Genomic DNA, 12,709 nt, shown 5'->3' on the forward strand with positions numbered 1-12,709 from the left:
AAAATTTCAAAGGACAAAGGGCACCTCTCACATGTTTAACATGTTGAAAGATACTGATTCATGAATGGGTCAACTACGCATATAATCCGTCCTGGTTTTAGACATTATAATTAAATAAAACCATCCCAAGAAAGAATAAATGGTCTGTACCATTAATTCCATGTGTGAAAAAAATACACACAGTGACATATCATGCATAGAATTATATGGCTATATATTGAGAATGCAGTGTTGAAGTTTAGGGATTCCCTAGTACCGATGCCGTTTGCTAAAGTTACATTTTGACGGTCAGCCAGTGTTTGTGGAACTTAACGAACAATCCTGTTCTTCAATATACCGTTCTTTGCTGTACGTAAAAGAGCACATTTTTTGTAATTGAAACTACAACAGTTGAGGAGCTGACGACAGTAGAGAGATTGTGACCTATTGCCCAATGCTTATTGCCTAATGGTGGAATTATCTTGTTTGCCCATGTAGACTTGCTCATGGACTGGGGGCATAGCAATATATCAAAACAGAAAATGAAAGAATAAATTTCAGCAGACTGTTATGGTAGTGTTGAGGTGATTGTGAGATATTGCAGCAATACCGGTATGCTTTGGCGACTGAGGCATACATGTACCATTGATGCGTACAATATGCCCGAGTAAAGCTAAATGTTTTAGTGACAACATATACTCAGTCTGTGTCACCTCCATGGCCTGATAAACATGGTCGACCACAAGTCCCTACATGGGTACAAAGCTTGCACGGGTCCTGAATAGTGCTGGACTTTTTTACCTCCATGGTCAGATGAATATATTTGCAGACATTGATCATTGAAATGATGTATACACCTTTAAGTTGGAAACACATTGTTAGCACACAGCCCTGCCACGGAGAGAGCTACTGCTTGACTTGCCGGGTCCTCTGGTCATGACTGCATCAATAGGCCATACGATACCGTCTCAATTCTACTATTTTAATCTGGGCCATGTTGAGACATTACTCTTATACTAAGATTTTCTTATTTGTTCGATAAAGCATGTCTTAATGCATGAATGAAGTATAGGATAAAGCCCTCGTACGAGGGCTCTTCTGGTATATAAAGTCCAACCCAATGATAAAATGTCGAGGCCGCAGGCCGAGACATTTTATCGTAGGGTTGGACTTTATATACCAGAAGAGCCCTCGTACGAGGGCTTTATCTGACTTAAAAACTATCGCCCCTAACTGTTATATTTTCGTTTTCAATGTGTTTATGTCAACCGTCCCCTTTGTCAATGTGACATGTTTAGGATATGAATTAAAACTTTTATTTGTGAAATAGCCTTCCAATGTAATGGAACATCCTATAAATGCCTTAAGGCACATTATATAAATGCCCTAGGGCACAGCAGATTTTGTGTTGCAGCTGGTTTCCGCTGTGTTACCAAATTTGAATATTAAAACGTACCAGATGTCTACAGAATATGACATGTTCACTTTTGATTGGACAGTACTTTACTACGGCGCTGTCATTCGTTTCTGGAATTTGGTGACCAAGGCTTTACAAGTAAATAAAACACCCTGAATTGTGCACTCTGATTGGTTGATCAACAGTAGATAGTTTTTAATAAGAGATAAAGAACTTTGCCCCAAATAAATTTGATTTTGGTTATGTTTCTACGTGGGTTGTAGGGTGCCAGTATGCACAGTCTTACAATTTATGGTTTCAGTTGTATGCATGTTCATGTTTACGACATGAATTTTATGGTATTCACAACAATGAAGGCCGAGTTCCTGTAAGTGGCTGTTTGTGTTAGCGGTCTTTGACTTTGACAAATCACTGTCAGTCAGCAGATGCTGCAAAGACTGCCATATAAATGATCCCACAAATGACCGGAAGACAAGGGCAACTGCTGCCGTGTCGAGTCGCTGTAATTGCCACGAACTCACTTTTGGTTCGAAATACCATTCAACTGCAAATAATGGTATGAGGCACACAGAAATCTCCTATTCAATAACATTTGAACAGATTGTGTTTTGTCAAGCAGTAACTAACAATCGTGAGCAGTATCAATCAACAGTACCTGGCAGTGTTGGGATATGTCATCGATGTTCAGTCGCACTTCTTGGTGCGATGTTTCAACAAGTGATCATGTCATGTTTAAAAGCATGGAATGGCAGGAAAAAGTCTTAAAAGTCTTGCTCACCATAGAATGTAAAGATAAATGTATTACTCTGTACATCAATCATTTTAGTTTTATCATAGAACAATCGGGTCTATTGTTTCACTGCCCGTGTCATTCTATAGTTAAACTTACAAGCCAATGCCCTTTCAAGTTTTACTAGTTTTCAGTAGTTTGTTCATGCGTGTGTTATTCCTTGTTATCCATTAATTGTGCTGAAGTTTGTACGAAGGTCACAGGCCACTCACGCACTCTTCCACTCAATGACATGAAGTAGTGTGCATAGTAAGTCATTATGTGATATGGTTCAACCATGGCAGTTAATTCTGATCGCTTGGACTCCCAGACAAACATTGAACATTGCTGTAAAGAGCAAGAAGGCAGTTTTATATATCCTTGAAGCCATCTATGGTCACTATTTGGGTTGCATATTGACTGGGGATTTTTTCCATTGAAAAATTTGAAGAAAATGGCGGGCTTTGTCCATTAAACATACATGTGATTGGAGAGCTTGGTTCACAGTCCCTCTATGGATAGAGGGACTGTGCTTGGTTAAATGTTGCCATTGTAGAACATGTTTGCTCTGTTTCTACTTGCAGCAGTATCCTGCCCAACTGGTTTGTTTAAATGCTGGGATGGCCTACAGTGCATTCCCTTAAATGCTGTCTGTGATGGTAAACTATATGATTGTGTAGATGGTTCAGATGAACATGATGAGACTTGTGGTGAGTAATGCTGAAAATTTCCAAATGCTGACAAAACATATAACTGCTGATTACAAGTATGTGAAAGTGATTTTTAGATAGACTTTTAGCAACAGCAATAGACTATAAACAATGCAGACACAGAGTATTTAATTATTGGTATGGTACTTTCTGCTAGTTTACTTAATTGTTATCATTAAACAATTATTAAAGATATCAAGAACTAATTAGTTTCTGTGATGTCGCGAGTGCAGACAATTTCAGCCAAATTATCTTGAGTTACTTAAACTCTAGAGAAGTGAACTATTTAGTGATGAAATATCTCATTTAAAGTCCCAGGTATTGGTCAGGAATACATGTTTTCTCTCTATGTGCAGTCATTTGCAAATGATGATGCTTCAAGCAAGTAAATGCATGTAGACATTACTGCCATTTCACAGTACGCGATATATAGAGCTATTCTTAGCCTTTCTGTTTTCTGCAGTGTGTTTGAAATAATCCCATGAGATATCTTTTTCAGTGTATTATGTTTTTTAACAAGGAAAATTAAGAATAATTTTTACTAGTAGTCAGATATTTAGAATATTTCATGTTTCAAAGGACAACTCTTAGTAAAATTATCTGACTACAGACACAGAATTATTTATACCTGAAAAATTTTTATGGTATTAGCGTGGCTGGATAATATTTGTTTTAACTGCTTAGGAAAATCAGAGTGGACAAAAATGATACTTTACTAGTGTTCGATCTCATAAATGTAAACAAAAGACACATTTTGAAGCCTGAAGTTTACTGGGATCATTTGATGTACAGCAATACAAACATGTACCGGTAGACTGATAATGATAAAGGTTTGTATAATTTCAGGTAGATGTGAAGATGATTCAGATAAAGTGTTGCATGATCGGGTAGGATTTATAAAGTATCCTACAAAAACAGATTATTATCAGAGTCACACATCATGTGCATGGTTTATATCAGCACAATTAGGTAAGTCATTTCATTATGGCCATTATATTTTAATTAAAGGCAACTAGTGGCAGGAACTTTCTTCTGAAATTTTGGCATCTTCTTTGAGCAGTTCAATAAATCTACCAATTTGGATTGTACAATGTACATGTAACATTATTTTAATGAAAACAGTTCAACTTACAACTTGAACAACTGGGCTGTGTTTCAAACATGCTGAAACGTAGCTGTGGGTCCATAGCTGTGGAGTTTTCAGACGGAATTCCTGCCTTTTACGGGCTGGTTTTGACTTTTATAATTTTAACCCCACCACCACAGCTATGGGAATCTCCATAGACTAATGTCTGCAGTACGCCCAACAGCGTGCTTGTCGCAACTTTGTTTGACCTCTCAACTTATAAACAGTTTGTGTTTATAAGTTGTTGTATCGGCGAAAATAGGACAATATGTTGTTGATTCCGACATTGGTTCAATTTCACAGTGACAGTACGCTTCTCCGTGTTCTCCATGTTGGGTTGTGAAGTAGTGTCTTTTGATTGACCCTCTGAATCATTTTTAGCTCATATTTGGTATGTATGTAAATACCAATAAGAGCTTATATGGGTGAGTCTGTGGCGTCTGTATGTCTGTATGTATGTGGGTATGTATGTGCGGATGTATGTCCGTCACATGCAAAAGCTCCCATACCACCAAAGCTACCATCTCAGTATTTGGTGTACAGGCAGATGCAGGGTTTGTATGTGACGTTCTTCAAATGAACACGTCAGTGTCAAAAATGTGCAAATGAGGTAAGAAAAAGGAAAATCCTCCAAATATGCAGGAGTGGTGGAATGCCAGTGACTGAAACAGGCTACTCCACTGACCATTTTTTATGAACTGTTACATATTAACAGACCTGCTCAAACTAGCTGTTTCTGCTATGCATGTTGCTAAAGTTGACCTCCAGTACCTAAAGTTTCAGACTGTATTTACTTTGTCATTCTTGTTTTTCTGGTTTAAATATTTCTTGTTGTTTTTCTGGTCGTACTGTGCAGAAATCATTGTAATAACATCAACGTAGAATTTTCCTGCACTGAACAGATAGAAACAACATTTATTGTTGATCTTCGGTACCCATACTGGTATGTACCAATTCTGATCAAATGTGAGCGATACCGTATAATTGCGGTGGTTTTTATTCAAGGACTCGTGGAGCAAAGTTGAAAGAAAATAGAGTTGTTTTTTTCGACGCCATGCTGCATGCGTGCTTTAATCGACAGCGAGATGCGATGATCATGCACGGGTTGGCATTTAATTTGTTGCAACATTTCTGTCAATCACTCACTTTGTGTCATACGTTTAAGAAACTATCGCTCGCCTGAAAATTAGCAACGTAGTTCATAGGCACAGCTGACATGATAATGTACGTGCCTTTGAACTAGGATGCCAATGTTTCAGACAACACCCAGAGAATCTGCAACTTTCCACACAAAACGAATGATTAATTGACAGAAATGTTGCAACAAATTTTATGTCAAGCTGTCACTAATCTCGTCTGGTTGTCACAGAGCTCAGTCACGGGAAGTGCTTTTGGAAACATTTTACTGTTTTCCTTTGCGTATAGAAATGCATAACAATGCAAAAATGCGTAGAGTCAATTCCAATGCGTAAATACGCATATTTTTGCTTAAATGCAGCCATTGCACTTTGATTTGTCTTTTGATCTTAATATCCAATATATCCGGGTGACAGTCGTTTTGTTTCCTGTATTTGATGCCAGTGTGTCTCACAGAAATTTCTCAGCAATGCCAGGTGATATTCATTCAAACTTGGTACATGGATTACTCCCTATGTCCTAAATATGCATGTTGATTTGTTTTTTTGATCCTCTCTCCTAATATGGCCGTACGTGTGACGCCTGTTTTGTTTCCATTACTTGATTTCTGTCCACAGGGACCTTAGGATCCATCCACGGGGGCTCAAGGATGTCCATTTAAAAGATAATAAAGAATAATGCTATTATATTCAGTTTCGTGTAGAAGCCTTTTTTGTCCCAACTAACAATTATCTAGATCTATAGGTTAGGTCATGTCCGTCTGTTCATGCAGATATCTCAGACATGTGCAAATCAATTCTTTTCAAATTTGGTACGAAGATAATACACTATGGCATACATATGCACAGCTATTTATTCTGGTATTGTGAGCATAATTGGTGCTAATTTGCATAATTAGTTATTAGAATTCTGTTACTGGTGGGACACCGCTGAATTTGATGATTCAGAAGCTTTCTACGAGAAACTTTTTCCAGTAGTGTACATGTAATGGTGTCCAAAGATATGTAGCAGTATCATGTCGATTAACTGCTGATTTGCATATTAAATTAATTTTCTTAATTAGGCTGATATGTCAAGAAATAGTTCCAAAAATTTTATGAAATTTGGTACAGATGTTGAGCTGACATTGCTTTAACAGGGAATAAAGATGTTTATGCTTGTCATATCAAATGAACATCCTAATAAGAGTGATATGTCCAGATCTTCTGCATCAAATTTGCCGAAATGTGGTACAGATATTGATCTGAAAGTTCTGTAATACCGTGTGAAGACATTAAGAAGTATGATATCAATTATTGCTAATTTGCATATTTGATGAACTTTCGTAATTCTTGTAATATTCTAGAAGTCCTACATTCTACGTCAAATTTCATTAAATTCGGTACAGATGCTTATCTTTAAGTGTAATTGCTTGCAAAGATATTGTTACTGTATCATTTCAATTAACTGCTGATTTGAACATTTAATGATTTTTTTCAAAATAAGGCTGATATGCTGAGAAATGGTTCATCAAATTTCATGAAACTTGGTGCAGATGTTAAGCTCACATTGCTTTAATTATGAATAAAGACATTTATTAGTGTCATGTTAAAGCCCCACTAGCTATATCTTTTAGCATTATTTTTATGATTTTACTTTCAAGCTAAAACAAGTTTGTGAGAATGTAATAATTGAGGGGTGTGTATACACTTTATTATTAACAGCCCGCTGGGGCTGTATATGCAATTTTGAACAAGATAAAGATTAACTGCAATTTAAATGTTTGCCCAAATATTAAATCACAGACCCCGCAGTAAAGCCAAAACCATTGATACTGTGCATATCTGCACTGAAATCTTCACATAACTGCACAGTGTAGTCCAATGTAATGCATAGGGGTAAATGTTTTCAACTGTGACATTGCATGTTATGTTTCCTTCGTAATATTACAAAATTTGCAGTCATATGCCTTCAGCGTGTAGAATTTAGAGAAAACAAAGAGATGATAGGAAGACATTTTGGGTTCAATAAATTAATAGAGATACAGCGAGTTGGGCTTCAATAAATGTTTGATTTGTGTAATTAATGAACTTTTCTGATTAGAGTGATATGTCCAGAAATACTATCAAATTTGATGATATACTTTTATTTTTCAGTGCCATTGTTTTGTTGTTGTTTGCATAAAAACATCCCCTTCACAGAATCATGACTACCAATGACGGTAGTTCTTACATCTTGACCGCAACATGTTGTGTGGGAGGTTGTTAATCTGTTTTGGTTTTTACTTGTCGCACATTTGCATAATATGTTTACAAACTGATTCATGTACTGAATTCTTAGCCATCCCCATTTAAATAATTTGTAACAAATTTTAAGGCAACAAGTGTCGAGACAGAGGCAGCATGCATCAGGTTAGCCAAGTTTACTGCAAAAGTGAAGAGAATTGTTTCAAAGGTTTCATCAAATATGGGGGAGTGTAATTCCCAAATACCATATATTTTGCATTATTTCAAGGAACATCAATAGCTTACAATGTCTGTGCAATTTGTGGACATCCGTGATGTTACTCACTGATACAATGTGATTAGGCATAATGAAGATGTACATATACTGTAAAGATTGAATGCAAATCTTGTCTGCATCAAATACAAATACGTGAAAAGTCAAGAACATATAATGACCTAGTTAGGAAAGTTCATTAAATGTGCAAATTGGCTATGCTGAATGCTAAATGACTCACAATGATATTATATCATAGCATATCCTAAGTATATATCAAGTTTCGTCAAATGTATTTATGTCATTTCAGATATACCGGTATACATAACTTGGGGAAATTCATAAAATATGCAAATTAGCAACTAACTTACATATCATCTCCTAATATCGTTCACCACTGATATATACAAGTGTGATCAGCATTTGTAGCAATTCTCATCTAATTGTGTACGTACAGCTAGCTGTTGTCAATGTAGATCTGTGTTTTCTATAATCATTAATCAAGCAAATGAGTTTGCAATATGCAAGCCACACCCTTCAAAAACTAATCACTTCTTACCATTTGCAAACTTAACTATGTACAAGATTTGACTCTGATCCAATAAGCTTTTGTAGAGATATTGCGCAAATAGATAGACAGACAGATATAGCTGTGACATTCACGCTCTTATATGTGAACATGTGAGCTTAATGTGCAAGTTTGAAATCGTTTAGTGGTCAAAAACAAACTCACAAATCATATTGCTGGTATTTCTTGGGTGTACGTATATTTATCTGATGCCAATCTTATTGCAAGCATCATATGATGTAGTAATTATTTCATTGCAGGAATGAAAATTGTCATGCAGTTTCAAAGTTTTGATTTGGAAGAATGCAGTGTACACAATTCTATATGGGAATGCAGACACGACTATGTAGAAATATGGGATGGTCTACCAAGGTCCAATCACATCAAGTCTTTATTGAAATATTGTTCAAGTAGCAATCCTCCATTGTTGGTGAGTAAAGTAGATCATTTGTTAACTTGCCTGGTTACTGAAGATAAGCAATTATAAGATATTAATCTGCTTTTTCTTTCCTGTTAACGTAAAGGAACGACACTGAGACAAGTGTTTGGCCGAAATCCAGGGGTTATGCATGTACTGCCACGGTGGGGGCGTCGAAGCGTCGTGGCGGCCTGTACGACGGTACCGGACCCTCGTACCGCGCGTCAGGCAATGTGCTACCGGGCACCCACTACAGGCCCATGACAGTACCCCCTGGAACTTTATTAGCTCCGCTGTCAGCGACGCGGAGCTTATCAAATAGGTTGATTTTCCGTCGTCGGCGTCCGGCGTCAACAATTGCCTTCTCCTCTGAAACCGCAAGTCCAATTGCTTTGAAATTTTATATGCAGTTCACTTTGGGTGACCTCACTTCAGTTTATTCAAATCGTGGTGAAATTTTCATATTTGTATTTTTGGGGCATTTTTTGATGTTTTTGGTAAAAAGTCTTCTCTGAAACCACTTGTCTGATTGCTTTGAAATTTGATATGCAGTTTGCTTAGGGTGACTTAAATCAGATTTGTTCAAATGGTGGTGAAATTTGCATATTTGTATTTTTAAGGCAATTTTTGTCATTTTTGGTAAAAAAATCTTTAAAAATCTTCTTCTTCAAAACTACTGGTCAGATAGCTTTGATATTTGGTACACATGTCCCTAGGGATGATCTATTTCAGATTTGTTCAAATTGTGCAGAAATATGCAAATTTGCATTTTTAAGGCAAATTTTGCCATTTTTGGTCAAAAATTGTATTTCTCAAAAAGTACTGGTCAGATAGTTTTGAAATTTGGTATACAGGTTTCTATAGATGAACTAAGTAATATATATTTAATTTCTGATAAATCTGTAATTTTGTATTTTTGGGGCAATTTTTGCCATTTTTGGTCAAAAAATGTATTTCCAAAACTACTCATCTGATAGCTTTGAAATTTGGTATAGAGGTTTCTACAGATAAACTAAATGATATTTATCGAAATTATGATGAAATCTGCAATTTTGTAATTTTGGGGCAATTTTTGCCATTTTTGGTCAAAAAATGTTTTTCTCAAAAAGTACTGGTCTGATAGCTTTGAAATTTGGTATACAGGTTTCTACAGATGAGCTAGTAATATATGTTGAATCTGATGAAATCTGTAATTTTGTACTTTTGGGTCAATTTTTGCCATTTTTGGTCAAAAAATGTGTTTTTCCAAAACTACTCATCAGATAGCTTTGAAATTTGGTGTACAGGTTTCCATAGATGAACTAAATGATATTTATTGAAATAATGATGAAATCTGCAATTTTGAATTTTTGGGGCTATTTTTCCCATTTTTGGTCAAAAAATGCGTTTCTCAAAAAGTACTTGTCTAACAGCTTTGAAATTTGGTATACAGGTTTCTATAGATGAACTAAGTATGATATTTTGAAATTATGATGAAATCTGCAATTTTTATTTTTGGGGGGGCAATTGTTGCCATTTTTGGTCTGAGAATATTTTATTCTCAAAAAACTACTCATCAGATAGCTTTGGTTGACATGTTCTTAGGGATGATCGGATGTGATATATTCAAAGTATGGTGTATCTTCAATTTTGTATGTTTGCAGCTTATTTTAGCCACTTTTTTCTGGCCACTGCATTGAGTTATCAAAGATTTCCACCTTCTTCATCAACATGTGTCAAAAATAGTTATTCTGTACATAAACACAGTGGAGCTATATCGGCCGCTAGGTCGCTTGTTGTGTACAAGCTATCCATATAGAAGACGTACAGTACTCTTTTATTGTGAGCTGCTACCCTGCAGTGAGGCACGCTTTATTTTTTTTTTGTGAAGGGTGGGTGGGAATTTTGCGGTGTGAACTTGAGCGTGGCAGAAGTTGAAATGGACGATATATAGCATTGATCACACTGATATGCGCATGGATAATGACACAGAAAGGGTGACGCAAGTAGTTTAGATAACAGTAATGAGGGCCGGTGGCAGATTAGGTTACGTCTCAAGTGCATCTAGCAAGTGGTAGGAGTAGGCAACGCATGGTGACCCATACATGTCAAAGGGGCCCCGTTCTCTGTGTCCCTCCAGACGTTAACAATAATTATAGCAAAGCTATAATCACCCACAATTGCAAATTTATATCTTATGACCAGAGTCCTGCATGTACTATCAGCTTACTTGATTTAGGAGCCTTGCTGTCATTCCTGAATTGCCAATAGTGTTGTTTTTTGTGCTAGCGAGGTTGCCTTTCTTTACTTAGAAGAATATGGATGGTGTTAAATATCTTTACTCTAAAACTTGATGCTTGATCTAACTTTATACACTGTCAGTTTTTAGCTTCACTGTCAGGGGCGTGGAGCTTATCAAATCAGCTGATTTTGCGTTGTCGTCTGTCTGTTGTCCATTAGTCCATTTTCTTTCAACAATTGCCTTCTTCCCTGAAACTGCTTGTCTGATTGCTTTGAAATTTGATATGCTTTGATATACTATCAGTTAACTTTTATTTAAGGTTCCAAGACAAGAAATTGACCAAGCTTTTTAATCTAACAATTCTCTGGTGGTTAATAAGCTCAGAACCCCTGTAAACTGCATTAATGTTTGCATGCTCCTTGCAGAAGTTAAGATCACTTCTCCTAACTGTTGAAGCTATGAATGTATGCAACCCTCTGCTGCCCGAGTACCGGTTAATCGCCATTATTATGGATATAGGCAAATATCGCCTATTCAAACCTGTTCGGACAGAAAACATCAACAGTCAGCAGAGATTGTTTTTCCCCTTGAGATTTGTTAACAAAGGGATTGACATGATTAACATCACTGGGTTTCCTCTGGGTTTTAAAAAATCTTAGTAAATTTACAAATCCCAGTTTTAAATTATTAGTAAATTTGATCAAATAACAGTAAATGCTATTTCAGTGGTTTACCAGTCTTTGGGCAGTGTCAATGAGCTTCTCCAAGACGGTGCAAAGACTGGATGTGCTACTAGTGGACATACCAATACATGTAGATTTTGAGTCAATAATTCTCCTTTGTTTCAGTGAACACCACACTGCAAATGCCTTCTTGAAGTCAAATTTATCAATATTCCTCAGAGATGGTGCCTCTATTGCAATTGTCATAATGGAACTAACTGACTTTCAGCCTAGCCCTGGATTGTGTTCTTTTATTCTGTTGTACCTGGAAAAGCCCCTTTCACAAGTAGCAGTGTTTGTTGGCAATATCATACCAGTTTTGACTAATGTACACAGGTTTGGATATATTTCATCAACTTTCTGATCCAAAAGTATGCCCTATGCATCTTGAAATGAAACCCCCCTGTAATTTTCACACACAATTTCTTTGACAATACTCCACTCATATTTTAGTCTTTCAGAATTCACAATTGGGTCACTATGCTCACCCTTAAGCAGGGTTCTCCCCAGAGTTCCAAGAGTACTGGATGGCTCATTAATATTCATGAGCATTAGTATTCATGAAAAACTGTAACATTTTATTTGCTTGTATGTTTTTACTTAGGGCTTGATTTACAAATAATAACAGCCATTTCCACTGTGTCTTCAAGGTATTTTTTCAGTTTTAACTGAACAATACAGAAAGAAAAATTCTTTAAGTAGTTATAAAGGACTGCTTTGGAGCTTCTGAAAAATAGTGTACCATTTTGTCATCATTTTCCTGTGCTTATATCATCCCTCACTACTTTGAAGTTTCGATTCTCATCGCACTATGCCAGTATCCTATGTTTTTCAAATTACCTGTGTGGTCTTGTTAATGCACATGCGCAAACTCTGTAGAGTTTAAACCAACAACTTAAAGGGTTAACTAATCGGATATGGTTTTGAAAGTTGATTTCTTGATGTCAAATTCTCTTCAATCACTTCTTGATAGTCATTGTAGAATGGGAAAATTCACAAACAGAGAGGCTTGTTGCCACGGACAAGCAACTCTTGGTCTATTGACCTGAAAAATAAGTGAGTGTTCATTGATAATTCAAAGACTGAATCCGTTGACACCAAAGTTTACTCGTGACTTTCAATTGCAGGCAATCTTTAGCTTTCCACAATGCCATCCTACCACTC

At 36.4% G+C, this 12,709-nt stretch overlaps 1 protein-coding gene across 1 annotated transcript in view; it reads left to right on the plus strand.

Moving 5' to 3' along the window:
* Positions 1–12,709, plus strand: part of LOC139145779 (uncharacterized) — a 300,693-nt gene that overhangs the window by 59,922 nt on the left and 228,062 nt on the right. The window contains exons 10-12 of the mRNA XM_070717084.1: positions 2,750–2,875; positions 3,722–3,844; positions 8,445–8,614. Of these exons, the coding sequence (XP_070573185.1) occupies positions 2,750–2,875; positions 3,722–3,844; positions 8,445–8,614 (419 nt within the window). The remainder of the gene's footprint in view (positions 1–2,749; positions 2,876–3,721; positions 3,845–8,444; positions 8,615–12,709) is intronic.

Source organism: Ptychodera flava, chromosome 12, assembly GCF_041260155.1.
Source record: "Ptychodera flava strain L36383 chromosome 12, AS_Pfla_20210202, whole genome shotgun sequence".
In the NCBI taxonomy this organism is placed as follows: domain Eukaryota; kingdom Metazoa; phylum Hemichordata; class Enteropneusta; family Ptychoderidae; genus Ptychodera; species Ptychodera flava.